Source organism: Nomascus leucogenys, chromosome 22a (genome assembly GCF_006542625.1).
Source record: "Nomascus leucogenys isolate Asia chromosome 22a, Asia_NLE_v1, whole genome shotgun sequence".
NCBI lineage: Eukaryota > Metazoa > Chordata > Mammalia > Primates > Hylobatidae > Nomascus > Nomascus leucogenys.
In genome coordinates, this window is record NC_044402.1 from 126,357,963 (window position 1) to 126,372,329 (window position 14,367).

The 14,367-nt window shown below is 36.6% G+C and overlaps 1 protein-coding gene across 1 annotated transcript in view; it reads left to right on the forward strand.

Moving 5' to 3' along the window:
• Positions 1-14,141, forward strand: part of NYAP2 (neuronal tyrosine-phosphorylated phosphoinositide-3-kinase adaptor 2) — a 332,390-nt gene extending 318,249 nt beyond the window's left edge. The window contains exon 7 of the mRNA XM_030802952.1: positions 14,067-14,141. Within this exon, the coding sequence (XP_030658812.1) occupies positions 14,067-14,072 (6 nt within the window). The 3' untranslated portion in view covers positions 14,073-14,141. The remainder of the gene's footprint in view (positions 1-14,066) is intronic.
• Positions 14,142-14,367: the final 226 nt, after the last annotated feature.

The window sequence follows — 14,367 nt, forward strand, 5'->3', positions numbered from 1 at the left end:
CCACCCTAGGCAACTTAGGCAGCCGCATGCTGAAGATGGCATAGTGTCCTTCCACTAGTTTCTCCATCAGTATATAAAACTGAGTTATCTCTTCCCCATCTGTGCACATTTATTTCACTTGGAGCTACCCTGGACTTTTACAGAAAGGGAAAATAATCCATTATATTGACTTGTTACAGTGTGAATCTATTTGTTGTACCATTGTCAGTCCAGGCTGCCACAAGATAACATAGAGTGGGTGGCTTAAATAACAGAAATCTATTCCTCACCATTCTAGAGGCTGTGAAGTCCAAGATCAAAGCTGCCTGCTGATTTGGCTCCTGGTGAGGATCCTCTTTCTGGTTATATCCTCAGAAGGTGGAGAGGAAGGGAGAGGAAGCCAGCTCTCTAGTGTTTCCTCTAATAAGGGCACTGGTCCTATTATGAAGGCCCCACCCTCATGATCTAGTTTTCTCCCAAAGGCCCTATCACCAAATTCCATTGCATTGGGAACTAGGGTCTCAACACATACATTTTGGAGGGACACAAATATTCAGTTCATAGCTACCATTCAACCCCCACCCTAACAAATATAACTGGCTTGGTCCATAGGAGGCAGTAATATGGTAAAAGAGCTAAATATGTATTGTTTCCATTTTTCTATAAGAAATAACATTGTTTTCTGTCATTTTACATTATAAATGGTTATAGCAGATAAAAATGTACAAATGAATAAATAACAAATTAGAGTAGAGCTTGTATTCTTCTGGAGAAAAGGCTCCATGATGATGCCAAGAACTATACAATTATTGTTCTTTCTTATAAAATAAAATAATGTAAATATTTTACTACTTATAATGCATAAATACAGAATGTGAAAGTTAGCTGTTCTGATACCGTCTGGGTTTAAGCATATCATTATTTTCTAAAATATCAAATAATATAATTACATTAATACAATGCACAAAACTTATTTTCCAGTGTAATGTTTCTCTCTGTGGAAGGGGCATCCAATAACTTTTTGGCCTCTCTCTCACTTGCCTTCTCCATTCTTCCCTAGGGAAGGAGGAATCACATCATTTTTGGTTTGGGACAAAAACCTGGCTCAAATGTGTTCTGCGTCTCACAGAGGGCATGCATTTTGATCTGCGTCTATTTGAAAGTTGATGAACCTAGCAGCAGACATTTGGCCTTGGTAATATATTGTCGTCTCATAGTTCATGACTTTGAAAACAGGCAAATTGTTAAAGATAAATTAAGGTTTAATACATATTCAATAGAGCAATTTTTTTTCTCTGTTTCAGAAACCTTATTCCTTCTAGGAAAAAAAAAATGGTTGGAAACATGTTTGTGAATATTCTAGATCAGGCAGCCAGAAATAGTACGTAATACATTGATATATAGTATTCCCTCGGAAAAAATAAAACTGGGGGAGGAACCTCCCTGGGCCTAAGTGTCTACATGGCAGGGAAAGACTGAAGCTGAGTATCCCATCTGTACCCCTCTCCCATTTGCTCTACTCTCTCGCCTTCTCTACTGTCTTCCTAAGCCCCACTTCATTCAGTGATATTACCAGCCTGACATCTGTTTGAACTCTGTTTCTGGTACTGTGCTAGTTTTCCCTCATGGTGGTGTGCATCCTGGGAATTAATAAACAAACATTGATTAGACTTGCTTCATGGGACTTGGTTTTATGGGGATTAAGGATGAACTATTCTCAAGAACAATATCCACACGTTAGACATTGAGTGCCAATAATGTAAATATATCAGTGCTTTCCAAATTTCCACAGATTCATCCCTCCAGAAGCAGACACTCAGACAGAATTTGAGATGCAAGGTCTTTGTCTGTGATCAGCAAATGTGAAGGTAAGGGTGAAGAAGAGCACTCGGCCAAGGATGAAGCTGAACAGTGATGGAGGCCCCACAAAGTCTTCCCCAACCTTTCAGGAGGCCCTGAAGGGAGCTCTGGAGCTCTGAAAGATCCTATATTGGGTCCAAATGGTCTGCTTTTTACACTTCTCAGCTCCAGAAATAGCTGTAGAAACAGCCCTGAGGAGTGGGTAGCTGGAGCCAACAGCTTCCCTCACTCTCTGTAGCTGGGCTGCAGTCTTCTTGAATGGGACCTGAGTGGCACCACCTTGACTCTACCACACACATTAATCTAAAATTTCAACATCCAACAAGATTCTGTATCAAACTTGATGAGTTGACTCTAACATTCATCTAAATTTAAAAATGTGTGAGAATAGGCAATACAAAATTGAAAATGAACAAATGGGGAGAAATTGGCCTGATAGGTTTTAAAACACTCTATGAATGTCCAATAATTAAAATTGTGTCATATTAACACAAAAAAATATTCTAGGGGAGGTAAAAATAACAGAATAGAGGTCAGAGAGAGCAAAATATATCTATATCTATATGTGTGTATGTGTGTGAATATATATATGAATATATATGGAATAAACATAGAATGCATGTGGCATGTCAAGTCAGCAGGGAAAAAAGATTATTCGACAAATAGTGGGAATAGTTGCTTATTCATTTGAACAAAAAATTCATTTTGGTTTCTACTTTATTAAAATAAATTCCAGTTACATTGAGGAATAAAGATAAAATACCCCTCAAAACTATAATGGCATTTTATAAATAATTTAAGTCATAATAGAATGTAATACATTTTATAATGCTTTGCTGAGTGGGGAAGAGTTCTTACACGCAACAAATTTCAGATTCCATATCTATCAAGAAACTGATAAATTTACTCTATGAAAGTAAAAACTATGTGCAATGAAATACACACAAATCAAATGAAAAGGCAAAAGTTAGTCCAGAAAAAAAATTGCAAAATTTACAACATACCCAAAGTAAAAATGTGTAACACATAAGAGCCCTTAAATATCCATGTGAAAAAGCAAAATAATAGAAACATGCAATTCAGAGTAGACACGAATAGCTAGTACACAAAATATAGTCAAATCAATAATCAGAAAATGCAAGCTAAGTAACACTGGTAGATATTTCTAGATTATCAGATCCTGCACAAATTAACATGATTGATAGGTCATATCTAATATTGGCTACACTATGAGTTAGTGTGTATTCTCATGACCATTTCTTTCTTTTTTGTTGTTGTTTTTTAGAGACAGGGTGTCACTCTCTGACCTAGGCTGGAGTGCAGTGACATGATCATGGCTCACTGTAGCCTCAGCCTCTTGGGTTCAAACGATCCTCCCATCTCAGCCTTCCAAGTAATTGGGACCACAGGTGTGTGCCACTATACATGACTAAATTTTTTGTTTTAAATTTTTGGTAGAGACAGGGTCTCTCTATATTGCCCATGCATGGACCATTTCTAAAAGAATAAATTACTACAACCTTCGTATTTTTTATTTTTATTTTTATATATTTTTTAAGATGGAGTCTCACTCTGTTGCCTAGGCTGGAGTGCAGTGGCACGATCTCAGCTCACGGCAACCTCCACCTCCCGGATTCAAGCGGTTCAATTCTCCCGTCTCAGCTTTCTGAGTAGCTGGGATTACAGGCACCCGCCACGATGCCTGGCTGATTTTTGTATTTTTAGTAGAGATGGGATTTCACCATGTTGGCCAGGCTGATCTCCAACTCCCGACCTCAAGTGATCCACCGGCCTCAGCCTCTCAAAGTGCTGGGACTGCAGGTGTGAACAACCATGTCTGGCCGCTACAACCTTTTTAGGGGACAGTTTGGCAGTATTTGTCAAAATTGCCTACATAAAAATCTGCCTGTGGGTATCAAATTGTACAATATAAATATAAATGGGTACATTGCCATTATTTTGTATTTGTGAACAATTGGAAGCAATAATTCTATTATGAAAATGATTGAACTAGTCCACAATACCGATTGTCTATCAGTACTGGGTATGAGGTGAGAAGTATTTGAGTATGTTGCAGTAGTAGACAACTCCAAAATCTCAGTGGCTTAAAAACAAAAAGTGATGTCTTGCTCACACAGGGTCCTCTCAGGTCAGCTGGGGCTCTGCCTTGTGTTCTCATCCAGGGGCCAGGCAGACAGTGCCACCACCAATCTGGAGTTTTATACCATATTCCTAGCAGAAGAGAGGGTGTGGTGCCTTGCAGACAGCTCTTAAAGCTTCCGCTTAAAAGTGATAACATGTCTCTCCCACTCACACATCATTCACAGGGAAATACCTAACCTCAAGGGCACTGCAAATTAAATCTACTGTGTGTTTCTTAGAAGTACAAGAAATTAAGGAACTACCACTCCATGGAATAAAAATATATTATACCTAAAAAGAATGAGGCAGATAAATATGTTCATATCTCAGTTTAAAAGTTCCAATGTAGTTCTACAGTGTATTTAAATTCCATTGCTATCTTGAAAATATATATATTTGTATATGTATATATATGTAAATGAATTGACAAAGTTTTGAAATCGTAAGACCAACCATTAACAAGAAGATTGTGGCACAACGTTGGTTGGGAGTAGTGATGGGATACTTTAACTTTTACTTTATATACTGTAATATGTTTTTCAAAATATAATTGTAGGAATGCATCAATATGGCTTGCCTGATTTAAAAACTAATTTAAGAAAGTCACCAGAGTTTCTTAGACCTTCTTTTTCCATTTCTTTAGATGGAAAAAAATAATTATCTAAGAGTTGAACTGGAAAAATAAAGCTACTATCTGCATCTGCATGTCCCAAGATATATTTGTGGAGATTTACTATCTATATCTTGTGTTTCCCAAAAAATATTTATGTGAATTTACTCTCTATACTATGTCCCAAGTAATATTTGTGTGGATTGGTGAAGATGCATTCTATAATATTAGCTGTTCCCAAATAAAGGAGTCCTTAACTTTTAGCAGACCAAAATATATTTTACTAGGAAATTTTAGCCCTTGATCTCTTCCCGGTGGCTCTCCCATTTCTTAAAACAAAAGAGTTATTTAGGAAAAAAATCCTGGTCCTTTTTCTCAATAGTCATCACAGTCATCACTTTCACACACACACACACACACACACAAAAACACCATCCCTACCACCCCCCCAAAACACACCCCCAACATACACACACAGGGTTGTTGATTGTCCTAAGCTAATTCATATATACGATATCATATATATTAATATATGTGTGTATATCTCCATATCTATTTATGTATGTATACATCTATATATATATGTGTATATATATGTGTGTGTACAGATATCTATATAGATGTGTATATATGTGTATATCTATATAGATGTGTATATGCATATATATCAGACACACACACATATATTTATATGATATGAATAGATTTATTACAAGAATTGGCTCAGGTGATTATGGAGGCAGCCAGGTCCCAAGTTCCCAGATCTGCAGGGTGATTGGCAAGTTGGAGACCCAGGAGGACTGATGATGTCGTTTTAGTCCAAAGATTGGCAGGGTGAGACCCAAGAAGAGCTAATGTTTCCACTCAAGTCTGAAGGCAGGAAGAAAACAATGTCTCAGTTTGAAGGCAGTCAGGCAGGAGGAGTTCCCTCTTATTCAGGGAAGGGTCAGCCTTTTGGTTGTATTCAGGCCTTCAACTGATTGAACGTGCCCCACCCACCTTAGAGAGGGCAACCTGCTTTACTCAGTCTATTGATTTAAATGTTAAATAAATAATTTTTAAAAACTCTCACAGAGAGACCCAGGATAATGCTTGACCAAATATCTGGCTACCTCATGGCCTAGTCAAGTTGACATAAAATTCACCATCACAGAAGCCTCATAGTACAATGAACTTGCTTCTGCAACTGCTAATTTAGCTAGATGTTAACTTTGTAAAAAATAGATTGTGGAAATGTATAAGCCACCACGCTTATCCTCTCACAATTTTATCATATGTAAGTCTATCAGGAATTATATTTTAATGTCATGATAAATCTGTGCTCAGTTTTATATATCTTGGTCTCTGTGCAATAATTAACCTGATTCTTAAATAAATGGTGAAAAATCTTCAAGAACATTTTATGAAATTCCCCTTGGTGGCATTAAGCACTAAGGAAGCTAATTGATTCCTTAAATTTTCAGTTAAGCCAGTGTATTCTTACTTACATGTTGCCCAATTATCTAATCCATGTTTATCAAAATAGATCTGCCCTCTTACTTAGTAAACTTTATTTGAATTTTCTTTTATTTTATTATGCTTTAAGTTCTGGGGTACGTGTTCAGAATGTGCAGTTTTGTTACATAGGTATACACATGCCATGGTGGTTTGCTGCACCCATCAACCAGTCACCTACATTAGGTATTTCTCCTGTTATCCCTCTCCTAACCCCCCACCCCCCGACAGGCCCTGGCATGTGATGTTCCCCTCCCTATGTCCATGTGTTCTCATTGTTCAACTCCCACTTATTTGAATTTTCAGAGAATAAATTGCCTTCATGAATTTTTCTTCATAAGCTTTTATCTTGTAAGTCATATTATGAAACTTTGTTCATTATCTAGTTAACTTTTCATCTTGGATTATAGATGAAGAGGAAAACCTCTGAAAATATAATTCTAAGGAAATTGGATGTGATATATTCCATCCAGAAAACAGTTTTGTTGAATGATCACTGCTCAGGAAGACTGTCAGAAATTCTTATCAATGCACTTGGCTAAAAATCATCAAGGCAATAATTTTATGGTACTTAATATTTTCAAGTAGAATTATATTTGTTAAGCCTGATTAGTAGCCAATGGACCTATGAAGCTTGAAGCAAAGTAATATCAGATTCATCAATCAAAGCATTAGAGGGTTAGAGGATTTTGCAAGATTATGTAGCCAGCACTCTTCCCATATTTAGACCTCAATGGTTCCAGGTTGTAAGAATCTATTCCACAATATTTTAAAAGCCCTCAGGATTCCCTAAGAATTTATTACCAAAAAAATTGTATGGCAGCATGTAGCAATAATAAAATAGGTTTATGATATTTTGAAGCACAAAACTGAGACATTTTGATGATTTGTCTTTCTCCTAATTTCAAAAATTCATGAAACACTTGCTAATAACTACTTTCTTATTTCTAGAAGAGCCTTAAAACTTTAATGAGAATGGTTAGAGCATCTACTTAAAATAACCACAGCTCCGACTTAACCCATTTAAATGGTCTTCCAATGAGACAGGAAAGCAAAAAGGAGAAAACGAGAAAAAAAATCAGAAAAAAATGTCTGATATTTGCAGGCCACCTGAGGACTGAGCATGAATTTGAACAGCCTTTAAGAGCTGCCAGTTCATCGGAGTTAGCAGCACGTGGGAATTCAGCCTTCCAAGTGGCAGAAACTCTGCCTCCTCAGCCATCCTCTTAAAAGCCCATTTTCTCCAGCAGATCCCTGAAGGTCTGAGATGAAAGACATGGCATAAACAGGACTGGCCTTCAGATGCCCACAATATCTGGGAGACCTGAGGTTAGAATTAATAGATACGGGTATCTTTAGCTGTTTTTGTCTCCAAACATCTTGAGACCAGGTCAAATTTAGAAACAATTCTATTTGAGGAACTAAACCAGAAAGATTTATCAGTTAGGGTCAGGTTCAATTTCAAAAATATTTTTGTTTGGCCAGCTTTGCTTTCCAGCTTTGCTTTAGGAAAGCATGGGTTTAATGTTTGGTAAAACTCATTTATTAATTAAGGCTATTCTGTAGAACTATTTCCCAGCTCAAGTTGGAATTAAAATTCAGACATTTTTGGAGTGTGGTACATTGATCCTCAGGAAGTTATTGGAAGAATCAATTTTCTGGAGAGGTTTGGTCTAAAGGATCTTCTACACACAGGGTAGGGTAGTTAAAAAAGAAAAGCAAAATTAGATAAAATATGCTAATTATTGAAGGACAATCCTAAATGAGAGATTTGGAAGAATCATAGAGAATGAATCTTTCCAGCAGCTAAGAATGCTCTGAACTGGGGGCAAAGGGTGAGAGTTCAGAAAAAATAGCATACAATGAATCACTGATATTCATCCTTGGTAAAAGGACTTGTGCCTCCCAGTCTCTTCTAAAGCTTACATTCTTGAGTGTGGTGGGGTTGGGGATGAGGGTTGGGGTGTTGGAATTTCTATGGAGTTTGGGGAAGTCAAACACAGAGAAGATTTTTATGGTATTTCTATCAAAAATCCTAGAGTCTAACAAGCCTCACAGAGTCTGTCACATATGACTCAGGACCAGAAGGGTACCATGGAGGTGTAAAGTTAAAAAAAAAATTTCACTAGCATAACAGGAGGTGAAAGAGCAAGGCAAGTGTGGTAATATCGGGAAAGTAGGGGTGAGGGTTATGACAACTAATCATCAGAAGTGGTTAAGGGTCAACAGATCCCATAAGAATGCTACAGAACAATAAATACTTTATGTATATTACTAGTGTCATAAATGGTCAATATAAAAGCTAAGAGCAATGATCACAACTATCAGACTATGGGACCAGGAATGGAGAATGTGCGTTGAAGTGCATTTAAGGTAACTCATCTTTCAGAGTGAGGGGGAAATAGGTGTCATCTTTATTAAAGAGTGTCAATAAGCATATCATTGACAATTACAGAGGGAACCATCATAAGATCTAAAAACAATCAAGATGAAAAGAGATTCATAGAGAATGGATAAGGAAATAAAGAAATAGACCAATGTTATATTTTAGCCTATTTTTTCTGTACGATTCAATATTACTATGGGCAAGAATTACTATAGTAAAGATGCAATGAGAGTAACGATAATATCATTTGTGTAGTGGTTAAATCCATGGATGTAAGTATGCCTGGGTTTTAAATCTAGCACTTATTCAGAGGCTTGAGAAACTTTCTTTAACCTCTCTCATCTTAGTGTCTTCACGTGTAAAATCAGAGGGAAATTGTAGCTTATTCCTAGGATCACTGCAAGGATTTAATCTGTGAGTCTGTTCTCTGAAAGTGAATCTGTGTACAGCATTTAGACATATGGTAAATGCTATGGAAATGTTAGGCTTTACTGCATAATACTTCTGATCCTTAACAGATTTATATTTGTCTACATAATGGTGATTCCTAAATCTACGTAACTGGGGTTTGTGATGGTTAATTTTATGTGTTAATTTGAGTGGACCACATGGTGCTCACATTAAACATTGTTTCTGGTGTGTCTGTGAGGGTGTTTCCAGACGAGATCAGCATTTGAATTACTGGTCTTAGCAAAATAGAATGTCCTCCCCAATGTGGGTGGGCATTGTCCAATCCATGGAGTGTCTGAATAGGTTGAAATGTGGAAGGGGGATGCACCCCTTTTGTACCTGCCTCACTACTTGAGTTGGGCCATCTCATCTCATAGCCTCCTGTCTTGGGACTGGGGTTTACATCACTGGCTCCATGACTTTCAGGCCTTCAGGCTGAATTACACCACTGGCTTTTCTGATGGTCCACCTTGCAGATCTCAGATGGGGGACCTCTTAGCCTCCACAATAATGTAAACCAACTTTTCATAATAAATATCTATATATGTGTGTAATATATGTGTTTTTTATATATATATGAATGAATATGTATATATAGATATATATGTGTGTGTGTGTGTATGTGTGTGTATATATATATATATCATACATATATCTCCTATTGGTTCTGTTTTTCTGAAGAACCCAGACTAATACAATTATATCACCTTCTTCCAAATGGGTTACTTCCTCTTCATCCCAGAGCCTGAGTGCCAGGTTGAGATCCCACTGTCTCTCACAGGGTTCACTGCAGTAACTCCCTTCCAGGCCTCATTCCTCTCCCTAGGCTTTTAGCCCTCTAACTCCTTCTCCAAACTTCCTCCAAAAGATTTTGCTAACTTGACCAGATTCCTCTTTCTCTATTAAAGTCTTTAATTATTCTAAATTGTGTAAGGAGAGTTTCCACTTCTTGGTAAAGCAGCAAATCTATTTTGCTCTTCTGCCTTCTGATCTTAACATCTCGTGAGCAAGCCATGCTAATTTTTTGTATTTATCCAAAAAAATCTATTGAGATAATAGTTTTGTTCTATAGCAATGGAGCCTCATCCAACATAGATACTAGGATTTTAGTACATGCTTACTGAATGAATGAATGAATCAATGAGATAATAGAACTATAATAATGCTGTTGTTTGCTTGATTCTAGAAATAGATAACATTTTTTCTAATCCTGAAGGTCTCAAATATTACATTTATAGGCTTCTGTGTCATATAAGTCCAATATGATGAGAAAATAAAAACCAATCTTTTCCCACATGTTTGGGGCTCATAGTTTTATCCAGAGTTGATCCTAAATACATATTTGTTAAATAATACATGAATGGCTAAATGGTTGAATGAATTAATATGTGTTCACTGTAAGCTCAATAATGCCTATTAAACAAAGTTAATTGAATTTAACTGCCAGCTGTATTTGAATTTTCACATTTTTAGAATTAAAAACTTCAATCCCTAGTATAGTTAAATGTCTTGGTGTTCTTAAAATAGGTGACATTTAAATGCAAAATTAGAGCCCAAAATCGTGTATTCAATGTTTTATCTATTACAGTTCAGTGTACAGAATCTTTTACTCTATTAAAAGCATTCACCCCCAAACATTAGTCTCCTTTTCAGCCTTCATATGTTCTTGCTATGCAAATGGCACAGAGAATCCCAGCTCACCAGGAGTTGTAAAGGGCCTTAGTCTCAACACCTGTGAGCGTGGACGCTGTGAAGGAAGATCTTTTCACAGCAGAGCGAACGAGGGCCCAGACAGTTTAAAGCGGGTGTGTGATTAATGTGGGATGGTGAATGCTAATGGCTGGGATCCAACAAGCACAGGAAGACAAGGAGAGAAGCTCAGCTCAGTGGAAAGACGTGGTTGTATGTAAAAGGCTGATAAGAAAAAACCTCCATAAATTGTTTGGTCTGTAAAATACCAGGTTAACCTGGAGAATTGGGCCAAAGCTTAGTGGATATGAACCAGCATCTGAGTTTCTTTTATTCTCCCTCACTTTTTCAGTATCAATACTATTACCAAAGACTGGAGGGGCACATCTCTTGCTTTCTGCTTCAGGATGGGGATATTGGGAGCCTCTGAATGGAGTTGGCATGATGAAAAACAGCTTGAACTTTAGAAAAGCAAATGAGTTAATCTCATTTCAATTACAAGGTTTTATGTCTCCTATTTAGTTATAAGAAGGCAGTATAAAAATTTAATTGCCGAGAGGCAGAAAACTGTGACAAACCTTATTCTTATTCCCTATGTTGCTTCTTGGATTTTGACAGCATGAGCTCTGGGTATAACTTCAAAGTGAATTAAATAACAACACCACTGAAAGGGAGTGGTTAAGTCAGTCAGTGATAATCAATAGAAGTAATGAATAAATAAATCTGACCCTGAAGTCAAAAAGGAACTTAAAGTTTATTTCTTGTTTCCAGATAAGAATGACAGTTAAAATAATAGTTCTATTCCTGGATGAGACCATGGGTTAATGCATACTTTAAAGTGACTTAAGAGTTGATTTGGACCTTAACAATTGTGACACAGGAACTCTGAGATAAAACAAGTTTCTTCAGGTCTCTCTGTGATTCTTTCATCTGGGCCAGATTTTGACTTTGGTTTTGACAACTAGCTAGTCTGTACTTTACATTCATTGCAGTAATCACAGTTTAAAAGTATGTATTTTTCTTTTGTAATTCTCTATTTACTCCTCTAGAAGCCATTCTGCTTCATGAGGAAGGGGTTACATCAGTTCCGTCCACTCTAATCTATCAGCATATAGCATGGTACCTGACATAACTTGTGCTTAATTAATGGGTGCTGAGTAAAAGAGTAATGATGTGCATTTGAAGACTGTTGGACAGAACAAGTCATCGGAGGACAGCACAAGTATTAACAGTTGGTAACTGCAAAAAAGATTTTGGTGAAACTCAAATAAAGACTGGCTAAAATTTTCCCAAAATGAAATAAATTTATTTATTCATTTTGGGAAAATGTGAGCTGTTGAGTTCCCTTTTACTTAGGAAAAATTTTATACTGGATCCTGGTAACAATCAAGGAGCAATGTATTGCTCAGGACATACAAAGCCTTTGATGACATAACCTTCCACTGTCCCTGGGCTTCTCCTGACCTTTCAGGCTTTTCTTCCTTCCCAGTCTGCTTGCATTTCCTACTCTGTCCTTCCTGATTGTCTCCATTGCTTTTGTCGGTATGCTCCCTCTCCCTGGAATGCTTATCTCCTCTTTGCAAGTAATCTCACTACCATTCTCTACATTTTAGAGTTAAAACTTTTGAGCATCCCTTCTGTGACTTGTGACCTCACTCTTTCCTTCTAACCTATTCCCTTTCATAACTATCTCACTGCATTTTAAGCATGCATTTTCCTTTTTCCTGAAGACCATGAATCTATTGAAGTCAGAGATAATTTCTCATATCTTACTGAATTCCCACCATGGAAAATAGACCTCATGCTTCTCAGGGTATCAATAAATGATGGTAGAATGAATAAATCAGTGACTATTGGCCTAAGCTGTAAAGATTGCCTTGCTGCTTATGATGATTAATTTCATGTGTCAACTTGACTGGGCCATGAGGTGCCCAGTTATTTGGCCAAACATCATTCTGAGTGTTCTTGTGAGGATGTTTTGTGATGCTTAACATTTAAATCAATAGATTGAACAAAGCAGATTGTCCTCCCCAAACTGGGTAGGTCTATTGATCAGTTGAAGGCCTGAATGAAACAAAGAGGTTGACCCTTCCCTGAATACAAGGAAATTTCTCCTGCCTGACTGCATTAGAGCTGGGAGATTGTTTTCTTCTTGTCTTTGAACTTGAATGGAAACATCAACTCTTCTTGCATCTTAAGCCTTCCAACCTTTGAACTGAAACTACATCATTAGCCCTCCTGGGTCTCTAGTTTTCCAAATACAGAGCTTGGGACTTCTCAGCCTCCATAATCATGTGAGCCAATTCTTTACAATAAGTCTTTCTTGGAGGATGCTGACTAATCCACTTCTTGTCAGTCAAAGCAAAGTAACTTGGAACATTTCTCTTTGACTTTCTAATGTCTCCTGATATTTTCTGTTTGGATATAATTATCTAGGTGACTGAGATTTTAAGGTAAGCATTTGTGACCTATGAGTATCTATTTTCTTTTCCTTTATTTTCCTTTATGTTCATACCTTACCTGTGCCACTTTCTAGCTCTTCCTTATAATAAGTTTGAAATATGTATAAATTGAAAACATACAATTGTGGATAAAGAACATGTTTTTCTCATGAATTTTATAAACATTTTCAACAACAAATGTTTAATAATATTTCTGCCTATTTACATATAACCTATTGCCCTGTCAATTATTTTTCACTGATTCTAACTCATTGCTTTTCATGAGCTTTGGAGATTTGAAAGATTAGTCCTGTACTTTCAGTGGTCAGTTATTTTTAAAGGATTTCATAAAACTTTAAATGCATTTTATCTACTTGAATACAGGTTTACAGCCGTATAAAAAAGTAAATGTTCATTGACAGTCAAAAAAAGAAAGTCAGAAATGTTTTATAGAGAGAATTAAAATATTAAGGTCCATATTTGGAGGAATAAAAGTATAATAAAACTCTAATTATTTAGAATTCTGTTTTTTGTAGCACGGAAAGAATACCTGAGATTATGGATGACATTAATGGTTATGATGATAATGACTGAAAATAAAAATAAAATACAAAGATAGGCTTTGGAAATTAAGTCACACTTAAAACTGCTAATAATACTCGATATGCTATTGGTTAGAGAATTAGTCAGAAGTAAAATAACATATTGTTTTGGAATTGTGTTTGGACCTTAACATTGTTAGCAAGAGAGAGATGTTTCAAAAATATTAAGATCATGTCATTCTATGGCTTAGCAATCAACAGTGGTTTCTTGCCTTTGGCACAAAATTCAATTTCCCATTTTAATCCATACATTCCTATTTGCTCTGGTCCCTGCCTATGTATTCCTGTTCATGAAGTTTCAGCCCTCATGACCACATTCTTACCAAGTTTATTTCTTCTTCAGTGTGTTTGTATTTGCTGTTTCTCATTATTCAACTGCTTTTTAGCAAATCTTATTGGTTTTTGTCTTTCAGATCTGAACTCAGAAGTCACCTTCCTGGCCTTCTCTGAGAATCTGATTTGATATGTGGTCCTTCACTTCTGCTCCAAGCAACACTCTATACATCACTGTATTTATCTTTTTAAAGGCACTTATCAGAAATATTTTCTTCATTTATTTCTCTGAACTACCATCTTAGAATTCAAATTCCATGGGAGTAAGTGTTCTTTCTGTCTCATTCACTGCCACATTTCCAGCTCCTGGGAAACTGCCTGACAAGAAGCAAGAGGGGAGCTAGAATGATCAAATGGGTTCCACATAAATCGTAATGTTGT